Source organism: Motacilla alba, chromosome 7 (genome assembly GCF_015832195.1).
Source record: "Motacilla alba alba isolate MOTALB_02 chromosome 7, Motacilla_alba_V1.0_pri, whole genome shotgun sequence".
NCBI lineage: Eukaryota > Metazoa > Chordata > Aves > Passeriformes > Motacillidae > Motacilla > Motacilla alba.
The window spans coordinates 18,289,264-18,314,634 of NC_052022.1; the positions used below are offsets into that span (position 1 = coordinate 18,289,264).

Consider the following 25,371-nt stretch of genomic DNA (forward strand, 5'->3'; position numbering starts at 1 on the left):
TTCTTTCAAAAACCAATGTTCTTATTCCTTGTCAAATCTGTATCCACCACTGGTCATTAAAAGGGACCTCAGTGTTAGCCTCAGGCAGCAAAGAAATTACTGGCTTTAAAGTTTGAAAATATTATAAATGTGATATAAAATAGTCCCTTCTTCAAAAGTAGATACCTAGACCAGAGAGTTTAATTACGTAGAAAAATGTTCAGAAATCTTTTAAATTCCAAAGCTTTTTTTTTTTTTTTTTTTTTTCAGGCAGAGGTAAAATCTGGCAGCCTGAACTAATACACCTCAGATGCAAAGATTTTAGATATGAAAGAAATGTAACAAAATTCAAAGATTGTTCCTGGTTAGTAGTCTAGTCACCAAAGCAGTTTCTCTTAAAGTAACTGGGAACAGAATATTCTTCATATTTAGAATAACATTAAATTTCACTTTCACTTCAATGAGAATTTTCAAAGGAGACTCTCATATGTTAAAGGCAAGAATAATAGGCTTTATGATTTCATAAGAACTAAACAAAGACCAATAAATTTTGATTGAGTTTAATTTATATCTTTTAAAAAAGATGACACATCAATAAACCACTGTTCAATCTGTAGACCTGTCTTTTGCCTGAGCAATTTCCAGATTTAGGTCTAGAGTTTGAAAGTGAAGAGATTTGTGGATTAAAAAAAAAGATAAAAAAGGAAAAGAAAGGGTTCTACACATGTGAAGCAGCTATTTCTTTGAGGCATGCAAACGACAGGCGTAGATAAGTGTCTGTTGGCCAGAATAGCTCCAAGCATTGCTCCTTAAGCTTAACATCCCATGTGCTGTGGAAACTGGAGTTTGACCTTTTGCTCCATCTCTTCTGGGCAAATGTTTTTGCATGATTTAATAGAATGGTTATTTTTTATGCAGATGACTGTTAGCCATGCTCTAAGAGGCAAAAAGAAATTTCTGGTAGAAATGAGCTCTATCAGCATGGCTGAATAAGCAGTGAGATTCTTCCAGCTATCCTAGTTTTAGGACACTTGAAAAAAAATCAGAAAATGAGATTTGTTCAATGCATATTTGTTTTCATTCCTATGGAGTTCCTATAATTTCTATTACAATGGTTAATAAAACCAAGAACAAATCATGTTTGTAGGTGTTGTTGGATAGCTTTAGGAGAATTAGAATCAGCTATGAGAGATTTGCTAGGATCTTTTTGGATCTCTTCTGAAATTTTCATAGAGAAACTCTTTACTTTCTCACAGGCATGTAACTGTTTGAAAGTTTGTGCCACTTTGTGAAAAATCCAGTTTTTATGGGAAAATAAAAACTTAGAAGACTCCAGAGAATCTCAGCAGTTAAGTCTATTGTCTTTTAATTACTGTGGCACTTTATTGTGGTATATGTGAAATCCTATAATATTTTAATTTTACTTTTCATGGAAGATACAAAAAAATCAAATCTCACTTTGCCAATGAGCTTTAGCACTAAGATGTAATTGCCATATACCCACAGATTATAGAAGTGAGGAGTAGAAGGATTAAGATTACAGAATAAAAGCTTCTCTGAATTTGTGTATATTTTTTATAATGCAGCTGAAATGCATGTTTATTACCAATACATCTTTAACTAAATTGCTACACTACTGCAAAGAATTACCTATTAGTACTATTATAAGTAATAAAGATACACATCATTTCCAAATTTCTTGTACAAGTTTTATCTCACTTTTAATACAACAGATGTTATTAATTCAAATGCTATTTACTTTTTCTTAGATAGCATAGAGGTTCCTGGTTAGTTTATAAAGTTGAATTAGTATTCAAAACTTTAACATTACATACTCCAATGAAATGATAAATTTGTGGAAAATGCATCCAAAAAGCGACTTTAGAATTAGGCTTTCAAATATCAGCTTCAGCATTTTTAGTCTCAAGTAGGCCTATATGCATTTTTGATGTATTTCCACATTTATACAAGGTTGTCAAAGTATATTCCAAAGTATCTCGTGCTGTGTGCCCTCCTGGGGAGCGCGGCCGCCGAGGAACGGAGTGGCCGAGGAGCCGGGCCGCGCTCCAGCACCGCGGACAGCGCCGGCTGAAGGTAACACCGGCGGCACTTCGCGGGGAAACCCCTCACAAGTATGACTAGTTCTGTATAAAGGACTATTTTAAGGAAAAAGTTCCTTAAAGTCAAACTAGAGCGCATTTTTGGGTGCCAACGGGATTTCTAAGATGCTCTGTCCATGCTCGCACAATAGGTGTTTTGACCTATTATTATCACTGCTTGCACTATTTTAGTATTTTGGAATCCTTTCAGGGTCCAAGATCCCATTGCAGGGCTTGAACAAGCATGAAAATGGATCATTTTCCTGGGACACTCCAAGGCTTTGGGATAACTGTGATGAATGGTTTAAGCTGACAAAAATATCCGTCACTACCCAAACGGACTGTCTCTTCAGCTACTCCCTTGTGTTGACAACACTGATTTTGGTGATTAGTTAGATCATGGATCCCAATTATAAATTCCATGGTTTTCATCTAGATCCATTCCTAGTTAACGTTGCATTTTTTCCTCCCCCAGGCCCCATGTTTTGGTATGATTAAATTTTCCTCCACAGCTGAGAATTGCTGAGCCAACCCCACATGCAGGTGGCTGCTAGCTGTGTGATGTGACAGAGCAGGTGTACGTGATAGAAATAGAAGATAAAAGTAGAAACAGTCAGCTACACAGCATTCCAGTATAAGGTATCCTTTAGTAACACTAAATCCAACCCTGCTATTATAGGAATTGTGGCTAGAGACAACTGGGGTGAGGCAGTCAATGTGTACATTAGTCTTTTACAACTAATAGTATCCAGAATACCAAAGACCAGTTCTAAGATGCTATAAAATGCAATGGAGCCTTGGATTAAAGTAAGTAAACCAGATCACCCTAAACACTCTTTATTAAGCAATAATGTAATAGCCCTTGCTATGTCCAAGTATCCATTCCTTCTGTCTTACTTAACAACTTTATTTTCCTTCTGGCTTTCAATAAATATATAAATGTCATTTGTGTTTTGCAGGATCAATAATCAAAGGAAAAAAACCAGCACACTTACTTGCTACTATTTCTGTAGAGGACAGTTCTGCACAAAGAATGATTTCTTTATTTCTAAACAGAACATGCATTAGTACATAGTAAAATAAAGATATCTGGCAATATCTTGAGTTTTCTGCAGTTACGTGTATACTGATGTATTCAAATACTTAGCTCATTGTAAAAAAAAAAAAAGAAAGAAAGAAAAGAAAGAAAAAAGAAAAGAAAAAATTGCGTTGTGTACTTTAAATGTCAAGGCAGTTTTCAAGAATTGGTAAGCACTGCTCAGTGTTCCCGTTCCTGTGTTTAAAGCTGTGTACTCGAGGGTAACGCGGTGCACAAGCTGTGCGGGCAGGGTGTGCGGGCTCCAGGCGCTCGGTCCTGCCAGGAGGTGGAGCCAGCACGGAATCCGCTGCCGCTTCGTTTCCTCCCTCTCCGCTCTCCCCCTCCTTTTTTTCCCCCACAACCAATTTTCTGATCGATGCTGGGATTCAAGGAGTGAATCTCAGAACAGGAAGCAGGCGAAGAGACTACAGAATACTGCAGAGGCTCCTTTGTTGCTTTTATGGGGAGGTTCTTTATTTCTTTCCTTTTTCATTTCAGTGAAATCAAGAGTTTACAAGCTTCTTTGCCCAGGAACCTGTACCTGCAGTAGAAGGAGCCTCTAATCATCTATCTACAAGTGTATGGATATTTCTTATGCTATGATTTTTAATCCTCTTTTAATCAGGTAAGACAACATTATATCTAATTATAATGCTAAAAGCCAACAAATTCTAGCTGGTTTTTACCAAGATTCTTCTCTTGTGGTGCCACACCTAGTTTTCAATTAATATTAATAGAGCAAGAGGAGAGGAAATAATAGCCATCTTTGCTACTGCATGGATTTTTCACAGCATTCAATCAGGTCTTAGCACAATAATGAAAAATGATGTTGCTCTTTGCAGCTTTCTGGTCCTACGTTTTTTAAGCTTGCATGTTTATAATAAGAATTATTTTTGAGTTTGTGTTTTTCATCTTAATCGTGGTAATTTGTTGCTGTTGTTTTAAGGTGGTCATCCACAAGTGTTTTCTTTTTCTGTGGGAGGCTATATTGGTGCTGTATTCTGAATACGAATTGGAGTGTGTTTTAAAGCACACAGCTGCATCCCTGGCATTGCACAATTTTGATGCAGAGAGGTACTGTTGCTTCTTTATAGCATTTTCAGTGTGAGGCTCTCTTTACTTCCTAAATTCATCTTTTTTTTTTTCTTCTCTGAGGCATAGGAGATTTATAGGGTTCTCCCCTCCCTCATCTCCCAAAACAGCCTCTCCCTGATGGAAAACAGAATGGAGGACTTGTCTGTGACTAAACATGGTTTTGCACTGCTTCATATACCATATGAAACACATCTGTTTTGTGACTTGTTTTTTATATATATAAGAATGGAATTTTTATTTTGAAACTTCACTCCGTATTGCATGAGAGAGAAAAAATATTCCTTTCATGATTTTTTTAGAAGCATGATACCCACTGGGAGAGACAGCAGAATGACTCAGGAGGTGGGAAGCTCATGCAGCACCCCCTGACTCCTCTTTCAAACCTTCATGTCTTTTTTCTACCTTCTCTTAATTACACCAATAATGGTTTTAGTTGGTAAAAACAACACAGAAATGCACTGACTTACAAAGTCATAGATCAGAGAAGGGGCTCAATAACCAGTTTGTGAAAAAAACAGAGAATGTGCAATCAGTTTTTTCCCTGTTGCTTTCTATTATAAGGTGGTAAGTAGCAGTTCATCAAAATTTTCACACACCTGTGTAAAGGCAAACTTTTTTCTTTTTGTGGTTATTAAGTGAAGCAACAGAAAATTGCCTGTTGGGATTTGATGCTCGATGATGCTGTGTTGGCTTTAGATGATTCCATAGATACAAGTGAAACATTAAGAAGGTTCACACACATTCTCACCATCTCTGCAGGTTGCTTGCTTAGCTGCATTTTTCTGATCAATGTTTTCAATATGCATTATCTGGGTATGGCTGAGCCATTGCAATGTCTGAAGGTCTCTTCACTAGATGGTAAAGGTTCCTTCATTATTGAACAGATCTGGAGAAACGATGGATCATGTCCAAATGATCTGCAATTTCCTCTGGTGACCAATGCAGTAAATAAATGATGCTCTCATATATCTATAGGCCCCACTTCAACAACAAACAGACATGTCAATGGGATGACTCACATTCTCAATATTAGGGAAGTGGATAAATACCTGGCTCTGTTCTCTTGATTTTTAGACTGCACCAATTTTCAAAGAAAAAGATATTTGTAATCACAGAAATTTTGCAGTGTTCATAAAATGCAGTTAGTAGGTCAAATGGGCATGTAGCTTCAAAGGTAATCTTTAGATGAACTCTTCTGTTTAAAAAAAAAAAAAAGAAAATCAATTGAGTTATCATAGCCCTTAAAGGAAAATATTGATGCAGAATGCTTGCATATTTTGAATATATTTATTGTTAACATTAGGTCTTGGGAAATAGAGGCAGATAAATGATTGTATCATATCAAAGCATGATCCAGATATCTTTCGCTAGGAATTAAGTTGGTTATTTCTGAAGGAATTCAAGCAAAACTTGACCTTTAGAGAAAGCTGACTCTCCCTATGTTGTGTGAAATTTAAGTATAGGGGCTATTAAAGCCTACTTGTTATTTTTGAACACTGAATTACTCTAAATGAAGTGCACTTTGTCCTCATATAAGCATCAGATCTCAACAGCAGAGACCAGTGTACCCACCCTGCAGCAAGAGCAAGAACAGCATCAGTTATGCTGCCAGGGCTGCTTCCTTGATTTCATCTCAGACCTGGATGAACAGATTTGTGTGGTCACTACCTGCAGCCCTGCTCCACCCCTAAGAAGCCCTAAAAACTCTCCCACCAAAGGGATGGAGAGAACACTAAAATCTAATATAGTCTATCTGCTTGACTCATACCTGGTAACAAGAAATGCAACCATAATCCCGTTATGTACTCAGCTCTCAGCTGGAGCACAAAAAATTTCAAGCAAGATTTTTACTGTGTTGCTTCCAATGTTTTAAGGCCATAGACATGCTCCCACTGGCTTCTCCAAACCACACTGTATTCTTTGCAGCTGCAGACCCTGGTCCTGCACTCCCCCTGAGTGGAAGCAGCCTCTTGCCCATCAGAGCCCTCCTGTTCCTCTCTCTTTGCTCTCGGTCCCAGCTTGCCAAGCAGGCATCAGGAATCCCAGGGCCTCCTTTCTAGAGGCTTCCTGAAGTCACTCGAATAAATTCATTTCTTGCACCTTCTCTCATCTTGTGGACACCCACCAGTCTTAGAAATGCTGGGTGAGAAGACATTTCTGCCAATGGTCACTTGTATCTCCTGTTCCTCTGTTTCTGTCTTTGAAAGACAAATAATGTACCTCATTTCCCAGAGGTAGGAATGAGGAGAGGCAAATGATGTTGTGAATTACTAAATGCCTTAAGTATTAAAAAAAAAAAAAAAAAAAAAAAAAAAAAAAAAGCTGAGGAAATAACCATTTTGTACTTAATGCATACTTGGGAAGATATCCTGTAAAGTAGGTTTGGTACCAACATACTGACAGAGGACAATTTAAAGAAACATTGAATAACTATATTCACGCCCTTCAGTTCAAATTCCAAGTTTGCAACTTTACCTCTCTTATTTTTGCTTCTGAACCTACTATTGTTCCTTTTCAGACCCTTACCTCCAACTGAAGTTCAACTGCTTCCTCTTTCTGCCTCTGACTGGTCTGGGACCAGCAGAAGGGCTTTGCTTCCACCCCTGCTTTCAGTGCTGGGTGCCTCAGAAGTTCTCAGTATTAACTGTGCTGAAGTGGCTGCTAACGTAGAAACACAGCCAACACATGGCAGCTCTCTAAGTATTTAATACAAGCTGCTAAGAAGCTTTTTCTGAGCATATCTAGAAATTATTTTACAGATGTGTTAAATGGCCAGATTTCAATACATTTAAAGAAGAGCAACAAGACTCAAACTCATAAATTACCTGAGCAGCCTACTTGACACAATCCAGAATAAATAGATTGTGGGAAAAGTTTTCAAAAAAACTCGCTGGGAATACATTTTAATGCTGCAGTATTACCACCATGCTTATTAAATAAACACAAAACCAGTTTTTAATCTTCCTATTAAAAAACCCAACAACATAGATTCATCATTCTTGAAAAAACATTCTTACTGTTTTTTAAACTTGTAGATTAGGGAAATAATACTGTCAAACTTTTTCCAATAAGCAGACTAAAAATGTACTTTTTCTACTTAATGGTGAAGTTTTTGTTGTTATACGCATTCAAACAGAAAGAGGATACATGAATCTGCATTGTGAAGTTGATATTTACTTGCTATTTTCATTCAATAAATATTTCACCATTTATAGTGCCATTAAAGAAATAAATCGAGTATCAACAATTAGTATTTGGCAAAGCTGAAAGCATTATGAAATGATTCACATAATGGAAACATTAAGCAAACAAAACTCTGTCAGGTTGTTTATACTATATGGAAAAAAAATTTTAAAAAATTAGCAATAACTTCTTTTTATGTCTCTTGAGCTGAAGTTCAGTGATGGTTCCATGTGAAGTTTTCTTAGGCTTTGTGCAATTGTGATCCTTCTTGCTGCTTGATTCTTTGCTTGGTTTCTGCTGATTTTGGCCAGATGAATTGTTGTAGCTAATGCTAGTCAGTCCTCACCATCTTTCTGGAGATACTCACAGGTGGTTGCCATTATGCATTAAAAATGTAAACTTCCTTCACCAAGAAAGAGGCTTATGTTCAATAAGATAATGATTGCTGCATGCAGGGTACAGCTACCTTACCTGCACAAACTGATGACATACAACATGAGCAGGCATGCATTTTGAGATGATGGATGTCCAGGTTTTGAACATACAGCAAGTGGTTTTCTGATGTGGCTTGTCATATGAGAGAGGGTGCCTTCGTTTTATGCCATTAGGTGCTGATTGTCCGGTCTTAAATGGAGTTGCAACATACAGCTTTTGAGTAATTCAGATGCCAAACACCTGCTCTAGCCAAAATATTGGGTATCGTTCAAGACTGCAGTAAAAAGCAGCATGGCAGCAGGTCCAGCCAGCCTTCAGCTTAGCACTTTGGTTTCAAAGGTAGCATTTGTGCTGTATGGAACTGTACAAACCTACCTGATTATTTTGGCCTGCTAACTTCTGGCTCCATAGCTTTCTGGTCACTGATACTGAGCTAACTTAGTTAAACCTACAATGTTTCCCTATCTACTGCTGTCATCCTCTCACAGCAGGGTGAGTGTTGCTTTAGTGGAATTATTACCAGCAGGCTCTCAGAGTGGGGCAGAAACAGTCTTCCTATCTGAATGGGAGGTAATTATACATAATTTTTTTCTATACCATCTTCACCATGTCTCACCATCCCCAGTGTAACTGCAAAAACCTCCACAGACTTTGAACCCAATGTAGTTTTGTTTGATGATAAATGTAAATGACTCACTCTGAAATTAGAAGTCTGACTCAAGTTCTCTAAAGCAATACACTGTGTTCTAGACTCACCCATTTGTCTCAGTAGGATAACAGATATATTAGGAGCTGGATTCCATACATGTATACAAAATGGAGACAGATACATGCAAAAAAATTATATAGTCTGTGATCTCAAGAAAAACAGTGGCCAGAGTTTCATGGATCATAACTGTGGGGAGCAAGATTAGAAACAAACGTCTTTTGCCTAGACATTGGGATTTGCAGTTAACAATGAGTTCCATAAACAGGTACCAGCACCTGAGTATCTAAACAAACCATGTGCTTAGAGGCAAGTATATGGCAAATTTCTAGACTAGCACTATAATGAAACAAGGACTCTGCCCAGGACAGTTGAAATTTGACAGCCTATCTCTAAGTATGCTAACTGCATTTTGTGTATAAGTAAACATTTGTACCAAAGCCAAAGCAGTGGAAAATTCTACTTCTTGTGCCACAAGGCAAGCTTTGTTAGACAAGTCTCCCCTCCTGGATGTCTCTGGCAAGGTTATTTTAACTGGCACTGGAGCACACAAGGTTTTATCCAAAGAGTTTAACAGGTGTATTTGTAGAGTGTGTGAGCTCCATGTGTTTTCTCCTTGCTGAAAGTCAATAATGCAACCATGGAAACTACAAGATAAGTACTGACACCAGGCAGGATGAAAAAAATCTTCCATCTGTAGCTGTGTTAACCTGAAAGCAGACATGGGGCAAACACTGCACGATTGTTTGCAGATTGAGGCTTTGGTGATGGCTGCACAAACACCCTGTGCAAATGCGTTCACACAGGTTAGATTTTTCACTGCAGAACCTGGTTTCCATTTTGTAAAATGGGTAGCACTACAAAAGTGTTGACAGTAAACAGCCTCCCAAGTACCATGATAATACTGCTGAAAAGTTCTCCTAGTGAAGCAATAAGAATATGCTTTGAAAATACTGGGGTGCAGGCTGAGTTCTACGTTCATTTGGCTTCTGGGAAATGCTAATAGATTAAATGAAAAGCACCAAATTTTACTCTCAGAAGCAATGGGAAGATGGAAACCTTTAAAAATATTAAGGAAGTCAATTTTATTTTAAAAAATAGGCAGTAAATGTTACTGGGCCCACACTTAAAAGAGTTACTTTTCAACAGAATAACATTTTACATCTTGCAAAGAGTTTGCTTTTGTAGTTATGTTGCCTAAACATATGCAACAGTCATAACATTTTCAAGACTTATTGTTTCAAAATTTTTATGGTATTTTCAGTTATAGCTAATATTTAAAGTTCTTCACAGACTTTACATTTGTGACTGTAAAAAGATACTTGTGCTTTTGCCAGATGAAATTTTTTGATCTTTCATCTGAAGCAAAGCTTTGGCCCTCAAAGCTAAGCCGAAGGCAGGCCACGCTCACACAGAGAAATCTGGTACTTTACTCCAGTAGTATTCTTCAGAGGAAAAAAAACCTGAACATAAACCTCAGGGAATGATGATGATGACCTTTAATGTTATATGGGACACTTGGGTGTTATTACTCATGCTGATATCTTGCTCTGTGGAGTGGCAGAGGCTGGGAACTCTGGAGAAGTGTTCTCCATTGCTGGGAAAAGGATTATATAGCTTTTCTCAGTATTGACCTCACTTCCAAATTAGTTCATGGATTCACACATTCTCAAAATAATCTGTCCTTAGTGAGAAAGATGAAGGATATGATGCAGAAATGGAGTGAGCTGGTGAGCTGGTATAAATATTGTGAGGATGGGCAAATGGCTCTGGAATTGTGGTAAGAAGAGGAAATACCATCTGGGAATCTAGAGAAGAGTGACTGATGGGCAAAATGCAGTCAAATGTAGGGTGAGGGAAAGAGAAATTTTAGAAGGGTATACAAATTGAGTTTATATGAAAAAAGTTGAATACACTGTAAAGGAAATATTGACTTGTGTATCCATGTTTCTGTATGAAAATAAGCAGTGTGGTGTGCACGGCTCCTGTGGGAAAATGTCCTTGCAGTGGTACAGCTCCAAGTTGCAGGTGACGCTGTGAGTAAGGAATGCTTCTATGAACTCTTTGGGGAGCTCCTGTATTCCCTCTAATCAGAATCTGTTTTGCTGGCTCAAACATACTGGGAATGGAAAAACTCTCCTGAGGAGGTTTTCAACATCTGCTCTGTTGTTTTATTCACACGTACCAACAAATGCAAATGAGTATATTAAAAAACCCTATACACTTAGGAAATTATTCTGAACTGGAAAAAAATTATCAAATTCCACTGAACAAATTTCAGTTCCAAATAGTCCAGTTACAATTGGCTGCAGTTTTATTTTAGCCTAGAATTTTGTAGATTGTCCTCAGCAATCCTTCTTTTCCCCATAGTCATAAAATATTGTAATGAAAAAGCCTCCTCTGCTTTTTTTTAATAAAGTTACCTTGAAACAGAATCTGCATTTTTAAGAAAGTGACTGAACTTTAAAGCTGCTAATTATTTTCTCCCTCTTATGAAAACAATCAGGAGCTATAAAAAAATTCATTTTGGGCAGATATATGATGTAAGTATTCAGCTTTCCATTTCTGGCACATTTCCATACTTCTGTGACACTTCTCCTTTTTTTCCTAACATCACTACCCAGGAAAGTGATGTCCGAGTATGAAACAAGGCACCCATGTTATTGCAATAATACTTTGCCATAAGGTAACTTACTAAGGGTTTCTCATTAACTTGGTGTGTTTCAGCTGAGACTCATTTTAAATCAAGGGACTGGTATAATCCACACTGGGCAGAATGTCAGAGTAAACACTCATAACCATTCCCTCTGATCCTGCACTTATGAATCTGCATTGCTCCCTCAGGCCTTCCAAGTTTCTTGATGGAATAGTGATACTACCTTCCTGCTCTTACTTAACTGCATGTGTCGGCCATAGGCACTTTGTCCCTCAGGATAAATTGATCCATAAAGATGTTTTCATAGTGTTCCAAATATTTTCAGTTTATGTCTTGATAGGACAGGTTTTGAGAACACTATAAAAGGCAAACAGAAACTGGGCCTGGCAAACTGTTTCAAGATTTTTTAAATGGCATTTCTATTTAATTGTGGGCCAATTAACTACTCTGTTTCCTTTCAGAGCAAAAACAAAAATCTTCTAAATTTAATAGAGACTTGTTTAATGCTTTTTAATGTTATATATCTGACTGAGCTTTTCATTACCCAGGAAAACAAGCATGCTTGTCAGGCCACTGGGGAGTAGTGATGATATTTGCTCTCTGCCTTTGCATGGGACATGGAGGGGATGAAGGGGCAGCTCTAAAGCTTTCTAACAGTTCCTGTATGATGGTCTGGGAAATCCATTTGGCTGTGGTCTGCACAAATCAACAACCGTATTACTCATCATAGGATCTAATTTCATGCTATTTGGTTTAATTTTTCCCTTTTGGTTGCCAAATTTTGAATATACATCCAGTCTTACGTGTCTCCCACTGATGACATCTTCATTTAAAATACATAGTTACTCAGCCGTAGAAATGCCTGTAGTGTGAAGTTTTGGACAGCTGGCAGAACTGTAATACATAGCAACTATTAAAATTACAGTAATTAATATATATTGTTGAGTACTACAACAGGAATGTTCAATTTTTCCCCTGTCTCTGTCAATGTGTATCAAAATGCAGACCCCATATATTTTCATACATCATTCTGGTCCCCAAACCACATGTGGTTCTGCTTCTTTAAAACACAAAATGGGAACAATGGCAATAGGTGCAAAATAAGTGGCTGATATTTATTAAGAAGGTGTGGAAGTAAAAGGATCTACTGATTATTTCCCACTTAAAAAAAATCACATTAGAAGTATGCTAGTAAGTGGCAGAATCAAGCAATCAGTTGTGGAACACCGAATTAAGGCTGTCTTTACATTCTAGAAATCACACGTATGATTTGTAGCCACCTGTGAAAACAGCAGTTTGAGTGAATTGCCTGCCATCAGGCAGTACTGAGTACTCATCTCTTGCCCCTTCTAGTCAGTCCAGAGAGACAGGCACTTCTAGGGCACAACTTGCCTCATCTTAAGGTAGATATCTGAAATAGGTCAGAATTGCCTTTTACAAGACCTATTTTTCTCCAGAAATATGAAAGGAGTTCAGATTGGCTTAGATGCAGATGCCAATAGATACAGGCATCTGATGCCAGAGAAAGTAAACCCTACTTGTGGCATGGCCAGTTCTCCAAGACAGCATACAGACCTTGCATGAAGGACAGAGAGTTTTCATCTGTCTTTTTCCCTTCCCACTAGACACTTCTCCTGATCCCTGTGCAGCACCAACGAATCAAGGAAGTCTCCTCCCAAACAAATCTCACTGCTTTTAAGAGCTCATCCATATTGTATACTACATCAGACAGTGAACATTGCATTACAGTATCTAGTGACAAATGCACCGAGACTAAAGCAGACCTCAATTCTATGCTGTCATTTCAGTCCTTCTTCCTACAGGGATAGGTGCTTTTTATGGGCATGTTTGTACACAATTTTAGGGAGACCATGTTAATACACATATGAATGAGGTATTGAATACATGTTTACAAATACTTCACAGAGCTCCTGTCACATTTATAAACTCATTTTCACATATTTTTGTCCGTCCTTCCAATTAATTCCAGTCTAGTTATCTCAGGTTTTTATTCCCTCTCTTGCCCATTCATCCCAAGCTTTTTTGCTTTCTCCTATCTCTGCTTTCCCCATTATACTGCCTCCTCCCCTGCTTCTGTTCCCCCGCCCGGTCTCCTTTGTATTCAAATTGATAACCTAGATGAACTTCTTGATCATAATAATCTAAAAGTCTTCGAGTTTTTCACGTCTCTGCAACCAGCCTGCAGGACTACTGCAGCCAATTTTGAGGCAGTTGCTTTATCCAGGCAGACAGTTCTTACACTTATCATTTCCCTGGAGGTTTCTTATGCTGCCGGTCTTCAGTCTGAGATATGTCTCCCTTTTCTCCTAAATGCCCCCTTTTCCTTCTATATTTCCTTCTGGGTTTCTATGTTGTTTTTTTTGGTTTTTTTCCTTGTGTGTTTGGTTTCTTCAATAATGAACAGACAAAATTATCTAGAACAAAAAGATGAAAGCATTCCCACTCCTGGGTCAGCAGAGTCCACAAAGACAGACTTCAGTTGAAGGAAAATGCTCTCAGATGGACAATGAAACATTACCAGGAAAATGCATTATTTCTGTAATTCACGCTTTTAAATCTCTGGAGTTTTTCTTTCAAATACATGCAAACTAATTTTTCAAAAATTTTCAACTCTAGGCAAGTATTATAGATACTATTTCATAAGAAAAAGTCCCAAACTTAGAATGTGACTTATTCATGCTTTGAAAATTGGCAGCTATAAAATTTTAAGGGTAAATACATGTACATAGCCTTTTTCTTAGAAATAGTTCCATTTGAGTTGAAGCTTCCCTCCAAATATTGGTCTGAGGCAAAAATATAAAATTTTAGCCCCAGCACTTCAAGTTTGGCATAACTGAGCAAGGGGGGAAAGAAGAAAAAAATTAAAGGAAAACTGGATAGGTCAATGTCAAGTATCTCAGTAATAAACAGTACCATCAGCCCCATCTGCAATAAGCATGAGACATCACAACTTGTAACTAGTAGCTGGCTGAGACCCATCTGCACTCTGTCCCTAAGGATATAGTAAGAACTGCTAACCATAAACCACCATAAGACTAAAAGAATATTTAAAAGTAAATATGGGACCTCATCTGTGACTTAATTTCCAGAATCACTGAAACCACTTTGCTTCTAGTTTATTTGAAGTGGCACTTTACTGAAACAAAGCCAACTCTTCCATTCCAGTGGCAAAGGGAATCTGGTAGGGACCATGAATGAGAAAGGAAGTTGTGCTGTGTAGCTGGGCTTTTTTGTTGTTGTGCTTATTTGTGTGTGTGATTCCATCTCCTTTAGAGACATAGATATGTTTCCAGGTGCAGCTACATAGTAGGGGCATGAGTAGTGCTTATGAGGAAACATTTTGTGGCATCCTGCCCTTGAAGGTTGATAGATATCCAGGGAGTTAATGCTTCTTTCAAGCTGCATTAACTCCTGCAGGAGCCCCTTGGCAGCTGGTGCTGTGCAGCTGCAGGGAGCCTGTCAGCGTCAGTACAGTTCCCGGGGGAAAAATTCTCATCTGTTATCCATGGAGATATTTGTTTCCCCCATGTGGGATGGTCCTCATGCTTTCTGTGCCTATTGTATTTTGGGTTTGGAAGTTTCTCAAGAGGCAGTTTTGTTTGTCACCAGTCAGCTATCTTTGCAAAGGCAAGCCTATTTAGAAAATGCTCCGTTCTCTTTAATTCCAGGTTCTCTTTAATTTGCAAAGTTACAAATTGGACATGTACACCTTCCCATCCTCTCACATATACCAAGTCAAACCTCTGGGGTTTTGGCATGAAATGGATGAGGTTAATTTTTTATCAAAAATATACCAACAGCTTGAAATGAGTGGAGATGATGTAAAAACTGTCCCAGCACCCCACTCCCCAGGTCCGTTTCTATGGTTTTACAGTCACCGTTTCCTATTTAAAAAAGCCCCACAACACACCGCCCACCCGGAGCACGGGAATTGGCTGGCTGCAGGCAGTAGGCAGCATGGCTGACTCTGTATCCAATACAGACGGTACGCAAATCTAACTGAAGGAGGGATGGTGATCCCCCGGTTTCTTCCCGCCCTGGTGGGAAAGCCTGAATTTAGCTCCATCGCTGCTCAGCTCGGCTCTTGGGACGGCAGGGAGGGACCTCGCCCGGCGGGACTCCGCTGTCCCTCGCCGGTGGCTCTGAAGGGCGGGTTCTCCTCAGCACCCCCCTTCACTTCTGCCTCTCCTGCCGTTATCTGCCCTAAACACCTGCTCCTTCCCGCCCTTCCTGCTGCTCCCGTGTGACAGGCCGGCTGAAGCGGCCGGGGGCAGCTGTCCCTCAGGAGCAGGCCGTGTGTCAGAGGAGGCTTTGCGGGAGTCTCCGGGCCCGCGGGCGGCGGCGCTCCCCCCGCGCGGCGCGGTGCCCGCAGCCGCCGGGCCGGTTGCTTGGCAACCTCCCCCGGGCGCCGCGCCATTGCGGAGCGCGGCCGCTCTCCCACCGCCTCCCCAGCCGCCTTTTCACTCGGCCCCGGCGCTTCCAGCCGCACCGGGCTGCCGCTCTCCCCTCGCTGTGCCGATGGCGGCGGCCGCGGCTCAGGGCGGCGGCTCGGCTGCCGCACCGGCGGGGCGGGCTGGGCGGTGGCGCCCGGCGGGCTCCGCCCTGCTTCCCTGCCTTACTCCCCTGCCTTCTCCCCGCCTGCTCCCGGCTCGCCGCAGCGCCCGCCCTGTCGGCCTGTTGGCGCTGCGGGGTTACGAGGAGGGGGTGAAAATGTTTTGCGTGGAAGTGGAAGCTGCTCGCAAGAGTTCATGGAGATGGAGGGCTCGGTCCGTGCCCCTTTGTCCGTGGCTCGAGGGCAGCGTCGCCCGGCTTCCCTGTCGGAGCCTGACCTGTGCTTACGTAAGCGGTAACCGATAAGGCACAGGCTTATGCACTGGTTGTGTTTGCAAGAGAATACAGTAAGAGGCTATAAAAGTAGAATCACAGAGTCTTTCCCACAATAGTTTCTCAGTAGGTTTAGAATAATGATTTATGTTGTTCATCCAAAACTTCCAGACAGATGTTCGGGGGTGTTACAGTCTCCCATCTACCTGGTGCCTTGTATCCAGAAGGACATAAATTATATATGTGAATTTTCTGTAGCCATGCTGTAGTTAAGATTAATTGCAGATTTCATTCTAAACATCTTTGCATAATGCCCATACTGGGAATGCTAAATTCTGAGTTCTGGTTTGTCAGGAAAGAAATCACAGCATGTTTTATTAACAGCATAAGTAGTCAGCACATTCTCCTATTCTGGCATCTGGAAATATCTATCTCATCCCATACACATGGCAATTCTGTTATCATTACATCTTTAAATTGTATATTCACTCTCCCCACACAAACACACTAAAAATGGATATATCTCTAGCCTGATACACAAGACTCTACTTGTGGAGATAGTTTCTCACGATGCAGATCTGGGCAAAGATTGATTTGAAGCCCACTGCAGCTAGATAGCTGAAAGGCCGTAATCACTTAATCAGCTTCATTAGGGATTTGGTGAATACTCTTGCATTGTCTTCCCACATTGCTGTTTGATTTGGAGACAGTATTTCTCTTTTTGTCAAGGGAAACTTGAACTGTTTTGAACCTTTCTTGGATTTAAATTAGCCTTAGTTTTTCCTGTGGTCAAGGAACAGTGGAGGAGATCATTACAGTCTGGCAGAAAGCTTATCTCACTGTATTAAATAAAAAAGTTAATGGTATTTTCATCAAGTGAAAAATCCAGATTGTCTAATACTAGAAGGAAGGATTTAAGGGCTTCTCATCTGGAAAGACAAGTCGTTTTTTGTTCGTGTGCTGACATTTGATTGAAAATCAGCAATTTTTCAAAGGCCATTTCTGATAAAAAAGGAAAATGGATTAACTTTAACAAATGCAAGTAATTTCCAATTATTGGTTAACAGTAATTAAATATAACAATTAACTTATTTTTACCATTTTAAAAATAATTCTTTGAAGTACATTTTGCCAGAGACCTATGGATAGTTTCCTGAAATAAGTTTTAAAGAGAGTAACAAAATTGATTCAAAGGACCTCCAAACTTTCCCAATATGGATCTTTGTATATCTGTTTTCACATTATCTGATCCTTGCTGCACATTTTTCTTAAAATGCTGTCCTGATGTCCATGTTGAAAGGAAACAGGTGATCCTGGTCACTTTCTGATCATGGAAGAGCAATCCTGAGGCTGCTGTAACTGAATGGTAGCCTAATTTGATCCTTAAATTTGCTAGCATTTAGGCATTTTAATAACCCTTTTTGCCTTTTAAATCTATTTATATGTGTTCTACACCAGGTACAGGATCTGTGCCAATATTTGTTGACTACAATTATTAGAGCCCTGTTCTGCTCCATTGTTCAAGCTATGGAGATCCATTCATTCATACTCTGGTGCCTTAAGCCTTTTGAGCTTGTGCTGAGGTGAAGCACTACAATTTGGAAGACACTGAAGGTAGTCAGCTAGTCCTTTTCATTCTAAAGTGAGAGGACATCTCGAGACATTAAGACTCCTAATTTATTTTCTTAACTGCAATGAATTAGCTCTTTGATCTTTCTGAAATCTGCCCAGTTATTTACAGTTTTCAGCCAGACTAGTGGGCTGATCTGGCTAAAATGCAGAGGTGCAGAAATGCTCGGGCCAACACAGTGGGAAATGAGCAGGGTAAGAGTGGGTGGAAAATGCGTCTGTCCTTTCTGACAGAACTATCTCATATTGGCTTCAGGATTCAAGTAACTGCATTTTCAAAGGTGACTTGCTAGTTATAAATCCATCTAAAATGTTGAAAAATGTGTAGGAAGCTGTGTTTTTATATAGCTCTTGTGGAGCCATTTGGAAAGATTTGTTTTGCAGGAACACCTACTCTTCAAAGTGCACAGTTCAGTACATCGATATTGAATGAAGGGACCTCTGTCTCAGCTGTGGCTACTGAACAGACAGTGGAGCATTCTATGAGACACACAAACCTCAAGCACAGGGGGAATGATGTTTATTTGCTGTCTAATTTCAGCAGTGGAGCAGTGGAAACATAAATCTTAGCAGAGGTACTGCACCAGCTCTAAACCTTCCACCTTCCAACAGGGCAATCCCATGTTATGCAATCTTTCGTGCAGTTCCATGGAGTGCTTTCCGTTAGACCTGGAGAGAAACATAACAGATGAAGCAGCACAAAACAATGAGAAACCTACATTTATTGAGACCCTAAAACAGTGAAAGTTTGTTACAAGTTTCTTGATTCTCATCCTGATCAGTTTTGCTACAAAACTCACACTCACTACTGATATTTTTCTTCTGAGGTCTAGCTTTTCTTAAAGTCCTTGAAAAATTGTCGTATGTCTACTCTGTTAATTCCCTTTTTTCACTGGTAAAAAGTTTTCCTAACAAACCCTCTTGCTGCAGTTTAACGCCACAACCTGTTTATCTGTATGTTAGATAAAAAGAAAACAAATTCCTTTGCTTCCTTGGAAGAGCTTTTTGGACATAGAAAGAGAGTCATTGTGTCTTCAATTGGTCTTTTCAATGTAAAATTAAGACAGAAAGAGCTCAAATTTTACATCTCCCTGGAAGCTTTCAGATGTCGAGTCTCTTGGATCCTACATTTCCTTGGATGTTTTATTTCTGTGGTCTGAATTCTTTCCATATTGTCTTAAGTAAAAAATGTAGAACTTATATTTCTTCAATTACATCACTTTTTGAGCCCATTTTGTTGTTTGTCAGGACATTTTAAATTCTAATACTATCCTCCAGTTTATGCTCCAGTAGCCCTCCCAGTTTCAGGTCATCTCAAAGCTAGCAAACATGTTTTTCAGCTACCTAGATCACCATGATTAATTTAAGAGTATAGTAAGAATTATAAGTATCATGGGGGGAAGAGGTGACAGGAATTCTTTTGATTCAATGTATTTGATCAAATGGATACTATTTACTGGAAGAAAAAGCTCTGCTTAGGTATCTTTTGCTCTTTCAATTAAAATACTGTTTTATTTTAGAGCATAAAATGAATGGTGTTGAGTTTTTTTAAGATTAAAGGTTTTAGAGTAGTATTAATATATTTTGCAAACTGCAGCAAGTATCAGAGTAACCTACGCTTTGGTCAAAGTTGCTTGCCACTGTTTTAATTTTGGGACAGATTTTATTTAAAGTTTAATTTATTGTTTCAGCAAAGAAATTGAAATATGCCAATGTAATTTGCTCCTATCACAAAGTTGTAAGGCGTTGTCAAAGACTGAGCAAGCTATTATACAGAAAGGACTAGATGAGCTTGATGACTGGTGTTAGTGGAACGAGATGAAATTCAGAACTATAAATGAAAAGTCATGCAATTAGGGACAATCTAATATAGTACAGGGACACACAGCTGGAGAGTAAAACGATCACAGAACCACAGAGAATGATGGCCAGTTGCCAGTTGTGCATTTTAATGCTTTGTTGTGCCATTGAACAAAGACAGTTTCTTACACATTTCTGAGGAAAAACTGGTAATCTATTTTCCTTCTAATTTTATTAATCAGGATTTTCTGTAAATGAAAGCTCTTAGGATGTCTGGAAAAGATTTGGAGGTTTCTCTTGGCTCTGTCCTGTCAAAAATCATTCACCCTCATGTAGAGTTTCTTTACATATGACACTGAACACTTCTTCATTTCTTCTCTTTGTGGGCCTTATGTTTTACCAGATGAATAAATGACAAGGTCCATTTCAAGCTTTCACACATGCCACAGTAGAGGGAAGATGGATACCGTCAGTGATAAAATTGTTCATAAAATGTACCCATGGCTGTAGGTGGGAAGCTAGACAGCAGTTGGAATGACTTATTACCAGAATTGCTATTCTTATTTCATGTTTATGTTTTAGGCAAGTTTTTTACCATGTTCACACAATAGTTCTTAAACATAGGCTATGTTGAATTGGGTTTTCATTGATACTTGCTATTTGATGTAATAATTTTTCCTTTTATCTCTAATAATTTTATCTGTTAGATTTACTACAGCTCTGTGTAGTATCTGATATATTTTAAGGATTGTTACAAGCTTCTCTAGATGTATTACTGTTGTCTCCTCTTTAGAAGTATATATATTTTTCTTTTAGACTGCAAAGCTGATATTGCATTTCCTATGAAGTCTGTCTCTCCAAAATACTTGTTCATTTTTCCTTACAGCCTAATAAGACTATAGATCCAAGCCTCTAAGGCAAGGGGATATAACGTCCCCTGGCTATTTCCTTTTTGTCTTCTCTTTTCAGTGTCCTTTCTCACACTGTGCTTGTAGATTGTATAGCACTGGTGGAAATCAAAATGAGATCTCTGGTAATTTCAGACTCTTACAGTAAGAAACAAATAATCAGATGCTTTCACTTAATATACTGTTAATGGAAGAATGAGGCGCCTTTTCCATATTGTGTGAATTAACTCAACTTTTCAGGTACTTGGTTTACTGTAACTTTCATACATAAGCAGTTGTCTATCCATACAAACAAATAATCAAAATTCTTTTGTAGTAGAAGCTCCTCTCCTCCTCCTGTGGATCTGCGCTGCCTCACAGTCCTCTTATTCTTCAAAACATCCACAAGTAAACTGTAGTCCTAATTACAGCCAGGCAGAAGTTTTCATCCAAAGCTTCTTAATCAAAAAAATTGGTTACTTGGAATTATTTGTAAACTTTTTGTTGATTTCTTTGAATCATCTGTGAAAATATAAAACCCTATTGAATGAAACACTTTTCTAAAAAGGCTTTTAACATTATTTTAAAATATTGTGTAATGTTTAAATGAATCAAAACCAAATCAATACTTTTGATGTGGTTCAATTATAAAATTCTCATTTGGCACATTTTGTCTTAGTTCCTGAAAATTTCAAAAACCTTATTTTGACCAAGTCAAACTCTTCATTCTCTCACCACAATTACAAAAGGAAAAAAAATTATCAATATTTCCCCCTCTCTTCACTCTCTGTTTTTCAAAGCCACAGTGATGTTTCTTCAGCCACTCTATTAATTCTTTCTCCAACATCTCTCACTTTAAATTGACTTTTTGCTTTTTATTAGTTTTCACACCTTTTTTTTTTTTTTAATCCTCTTTGTGGCTGAAGGAAAGGAGATGGCAGAGAGTAAATGACTGCCAGAAGATCTGAACGTATGGATACAGCAATGTGTCTTGCTTGATAAGTTTGGAAGAGATTTGTGTATGTGTGAAAGAAGGCGGGAAGGGCAGAAGGTTGATGGTGAGGTAGGAGAGAGATAAAAAAGTTTTATTGGTGCAGCAGGAGGAAAAAGTATGAAAATCGGTAGGCATGGAAAATACAGAGCAGTGTCTTTCCACAGAAGAGTGGAAAGAAGTAGGATGATATTTTGGTGGAGTGGGGCCCGAAGAGGGTGTTTTACTGATTTGCCACAGAGAGTGGCTTACAGTGCTCCCAACCACCTGCTGCAGCAGGGAGCAAGAACAGATGACTTCTGTACAGGAACTTGCTGCTGCAGTGAACACTCAGAAGTGCCCTTCTTCCCTCCCATTGCTGGCCGATCCACATTTAGAAAGAATGCACAGTGAACATATTGTATGCATTTATTTTAGAATATTTACACAACCTGTAGTTTAAAATAATCCAGACTGCTGATAATACAGTTCCAGCAATTGCTTAGGTTATACTCTGCCTCTGTAACCTCCATTTTTTGATTTCTCTTACTTTGCTATCCCTCCTACTTTCTTTCTTTCTCACCTTCACAGTTTTAACAGCTATGGTCACATCAGCAGTAGCTGCTATGTGTTCAAAAGAATTTTGAATATTTTTGAGAATCTTGAGACTTGACTGGTTATATAAAATCATATATTTTAGTCCAAGAGTCTCAGTTTAAGCAAGTGTTCAAGCATGCAAAAATTCTTTACCATTTCTGAGAAGAATTTATGAGTATATATCAGTACCATCTACTGGCAATAAGAGTTACAGCACTTAGTAGGCTCACACAGGAAATGCCAGACTTTACTTCAATAACCAGGATCCTTTAGCAGGAAGTTAGGTGTGGTCTGTAAAAGGAGAATTTAAAAAAATAGAAGAAGAAAGGGAAAAAAAAAAAAAAAAAAGGAAAGGCATGATGGAATTTTAACTGCAGTCTTCCCTGGTGCCATTCCAAACCCACATAACTGCAAGATTCTTCACTGGTAATGAATTTTTAATTGTTTCCTGCAGTATTAAAACAGAATTATGCTTTTTCTTTTTTTTTCCCCTTCTGTAATTAGAAATAAAATCTGACAGGATTCTGCTGTAGGACCCCTTTCATTTTCCTAGTGAACCTTTCTGCTGCTGGTAGTCAGTGCGGCTTCCAGCAGCAGTTTGGTACAGACCGTCCATGACAGAATGCAGCAGGTGCATTTGCCTGCAGTGGAAGAGCATGCTCACAGGGAGACCTGCAGGAGTTGGGATGTGTGTGGATTGTGTAGGTGTAAGTGACTGTGTTCATATGGTTGAAAAGGAGGAGAAAGCATCATGTTGCAGCTTATTTAACAGCCTTTAAAAATATTAATTTGTTGCGGCTGTGCCGGAGTATGTGTGCTAAGTGAGACAGTAAAATAGGATCAGGCTGATTATATTCAAACTTTTGCATCATTGTAATCTGATTATTGTTTCTGGGTATATTGTCTTACTCAGAATTTGTTATTTTATTGCATTTGCTATATTTTTAATGTGGTTACTCAGAAGGATGCTTGAGAAAAATTCTTGTAGGCTACAGCAGATAGCCTGTTCACAGTTTCAGATCAAAGTATTTGCATTGGGAATATTTTGCACTGTTCTTTTTAACTGAACTGCCTGAAGACATTGAGAAGAGATGGTCCTGCTCTTGCTAGTGAAATTTGTGAAATATATATACAATTGATATGATATCAGACATAGAAGATCAAAGTGCAAGGTGTAACAATTAAAATCTGTTTTCTTTAATTCAGCAATTCTTCCAGTGCACAGTGTGTTGCCAGGCAGGGGATCTGAATACAGGTGCTTATGCCTGAACCTTGTTTCCTGAGCTGGCAGTTCAGCAAAGGCAGCATATTTGTACTTGAAGAGAAGGAGCATCTTGTATTGCTTTCAACTGATCCTTCTGGCTTTACGTGGTGATAGAGGATTCTAAGAGTCATTTTTGGTCCATATAGCTAGAGGGAGGACTGATCCAAGATGCAGCTTTCAGGGTAATAAGGAGCTATATTGTCTGGAGTCTCACTCAACACTGAACTAAATACTTCAGAACTGTTGATTCCTCACACTGAATGTAATGGAAAATATCTCCTACTCTATTCATGGGAATGGATAACATAACCCTTGATAAAGGTAAAAGATGTTATTGTATTGTATGTGACTATTTTTTGGGAATGGATAACATAACCCTTGATAAAGGTAAAAGATGTTATTGTATTGTATGTGACTATTTTTATCAGCCTGTAGAATTGACTATCTATTGGTGCAAGCACTAAGTGAATTTTAAAGTAAGTGCTTTAAGAATTGATACCTGTGAGACAACTCTAAGAGACGAGCTGCAAAGGAAAATTGTTTGTTTTGAAATAAAAACAAATTTAAAAATTAATTTCGTGGCAGCCTCCTCTTGGATGAAAATTACTGAATTTAACAAGATGTCCCCCACCAAATTCTGTGATGGGATATTACTTTATGTTGTTGGTAGCTGTGTTGTTCTAAATTTTTTCTGTGTTTTTTTTTTGTTGTTGTTGTTGTTGGGTTTTTTTTGTTTGTTTATTTGTTTTGTTTTTGGTTTTGTTTTGTTGGGTTTTTTTTTAGCACTTTTTTATGAGAGAGGCTAAACAGTAATTAAGAGGTGCAGGATGAAAAGATGGCACAATCAGTGCTGGTACCACCAGGACCTGACAGCTTCCGCTACTTCACAAGAGAATCCCTTGCAGCTATTGAACAGCGTATCAATGAAGAAAAAGCTAAAAAATCCAAACAAGAACGCAAAGACGATGATGATGAAGATGGCCCGAAGCCAAACAGTGACTTGGAGGCAGGAAAGACCCTGCCATTTATTTACGGTGACATACCTCCAGGAATGGTGTCCGAGCCCTTGGAAGACCTGGACCCATATTATATCAATAAAAAAGTGAGTGTAAAAGTATTTACATCAGACTTTAAGAAAAATAAATAACAAACAACCCTTCAAAGACATAGTATTTCTATTATTTTTGACCTAGAGCTTCCATATAATAATTGCCCCGACAGCTGATGTGATTGGCAGGACTCTCCACTCTAAGAACAGAAATTAGTAATGCTTGTGGGACCTTATAGATAAGTAGAGATGGACTTTTTTTGTTTTAATAAACCTGACATTTTATTAAAACCTGTAACTTTCAGTGGTTTACACACAGGAGAATTGAAGTAGCAGCACAGGGTTTATCCTTAGAATAATTACTAATTTATAATGTGTTACTTATATTGCTAATATTATAATGTGTTATAGTTGTGAAAGGAGCAGATCTTCAATATGAAATCCATCACAAAGGTGATCACACATCCACTTACTAGATTTCTTCACTAATGTGAAAAGCTTAGGTTGCATTCTCTTTTCACTGGGAAGGATAAGGAAGTATGTAATTTCTCAGGATGTGATGATCATCCTGATCCATATTTACTCTGTAGAGGCATCATAAATCCAACTTAGTCTGGATGAAAAAATTTTCTTATCCAGTTCTATTTTGTACTAGGATTGTTTTCAAAGAGGAGGTGTTTAAAAGAGGGACATAAATAAAGCGGAGGTAGCAATTGCACTTGGAGTGTTGACAGAATGTTACATAATAAAAAAATTATTTTTACGGAGATATTACTTTAAAAAAAACCAAAAACAAACAATCCACATATTTGCTTTGACTTAAAGTAACAACAACTGCTGTGGCCAGCACAAAAGTGTTGAACTTTAAACTAGTGTCCAGATGGCCTTGGGTTTCCTCCAGATTTTCAGTCCCTTTGATTTTGGCATCATATGTATTGCAGTCTCACTATTCTACTAGTAAAGAATAATTTTTTTTCTTGTTTTCATAATTTGTTTTTCTCCTGCTTTCTTTTCTTTCCTGTGGAAACTAGCTAGCTAACAAAAACAAGTGAATTAAAAAGCAAAACCCATGAAAGTGAAGAAACTGCTTCAAAGAAAAA

At 38.5% G+C, this 25,371-nt stretch overlaps 1 protein-coding gene across 4 annotated transcripts in view; it reads left to right on the forward strand.

The window, feature by feature from the left end:
- Positions 1-3,456: 3,456 nt before the first annotated feature.
- The window catches only part of SCN2A (sodium voltage-gated channel alpha subunit 2), a 76,083-nt gene continuing 54,168 nt past the window's right edge, over positions 3,457-25,371 (forward strand). For 2 of the 4 annotated variants that reach the window (XM_038142664.1, XM_038142663.1), the window contains exons 1-2: positions 3,457-3,781; positions 24,007-24,325. In XM_038142664.1, the coding sequence (XP_037998592.1) occupies positions 24,059-24,325 (267 nt within the window). In that variant the 5' untranslated portion in view covers positions 3,457-3,781; positions 24,007-24,058. The remainder of the gene's footprint in view (positions 3,782-24,006; positions 24,326-25,371) is intronic. The other 2 variants (XM_038142662.1, XM_038142661.1) reach the window with 1 other exon arrangement.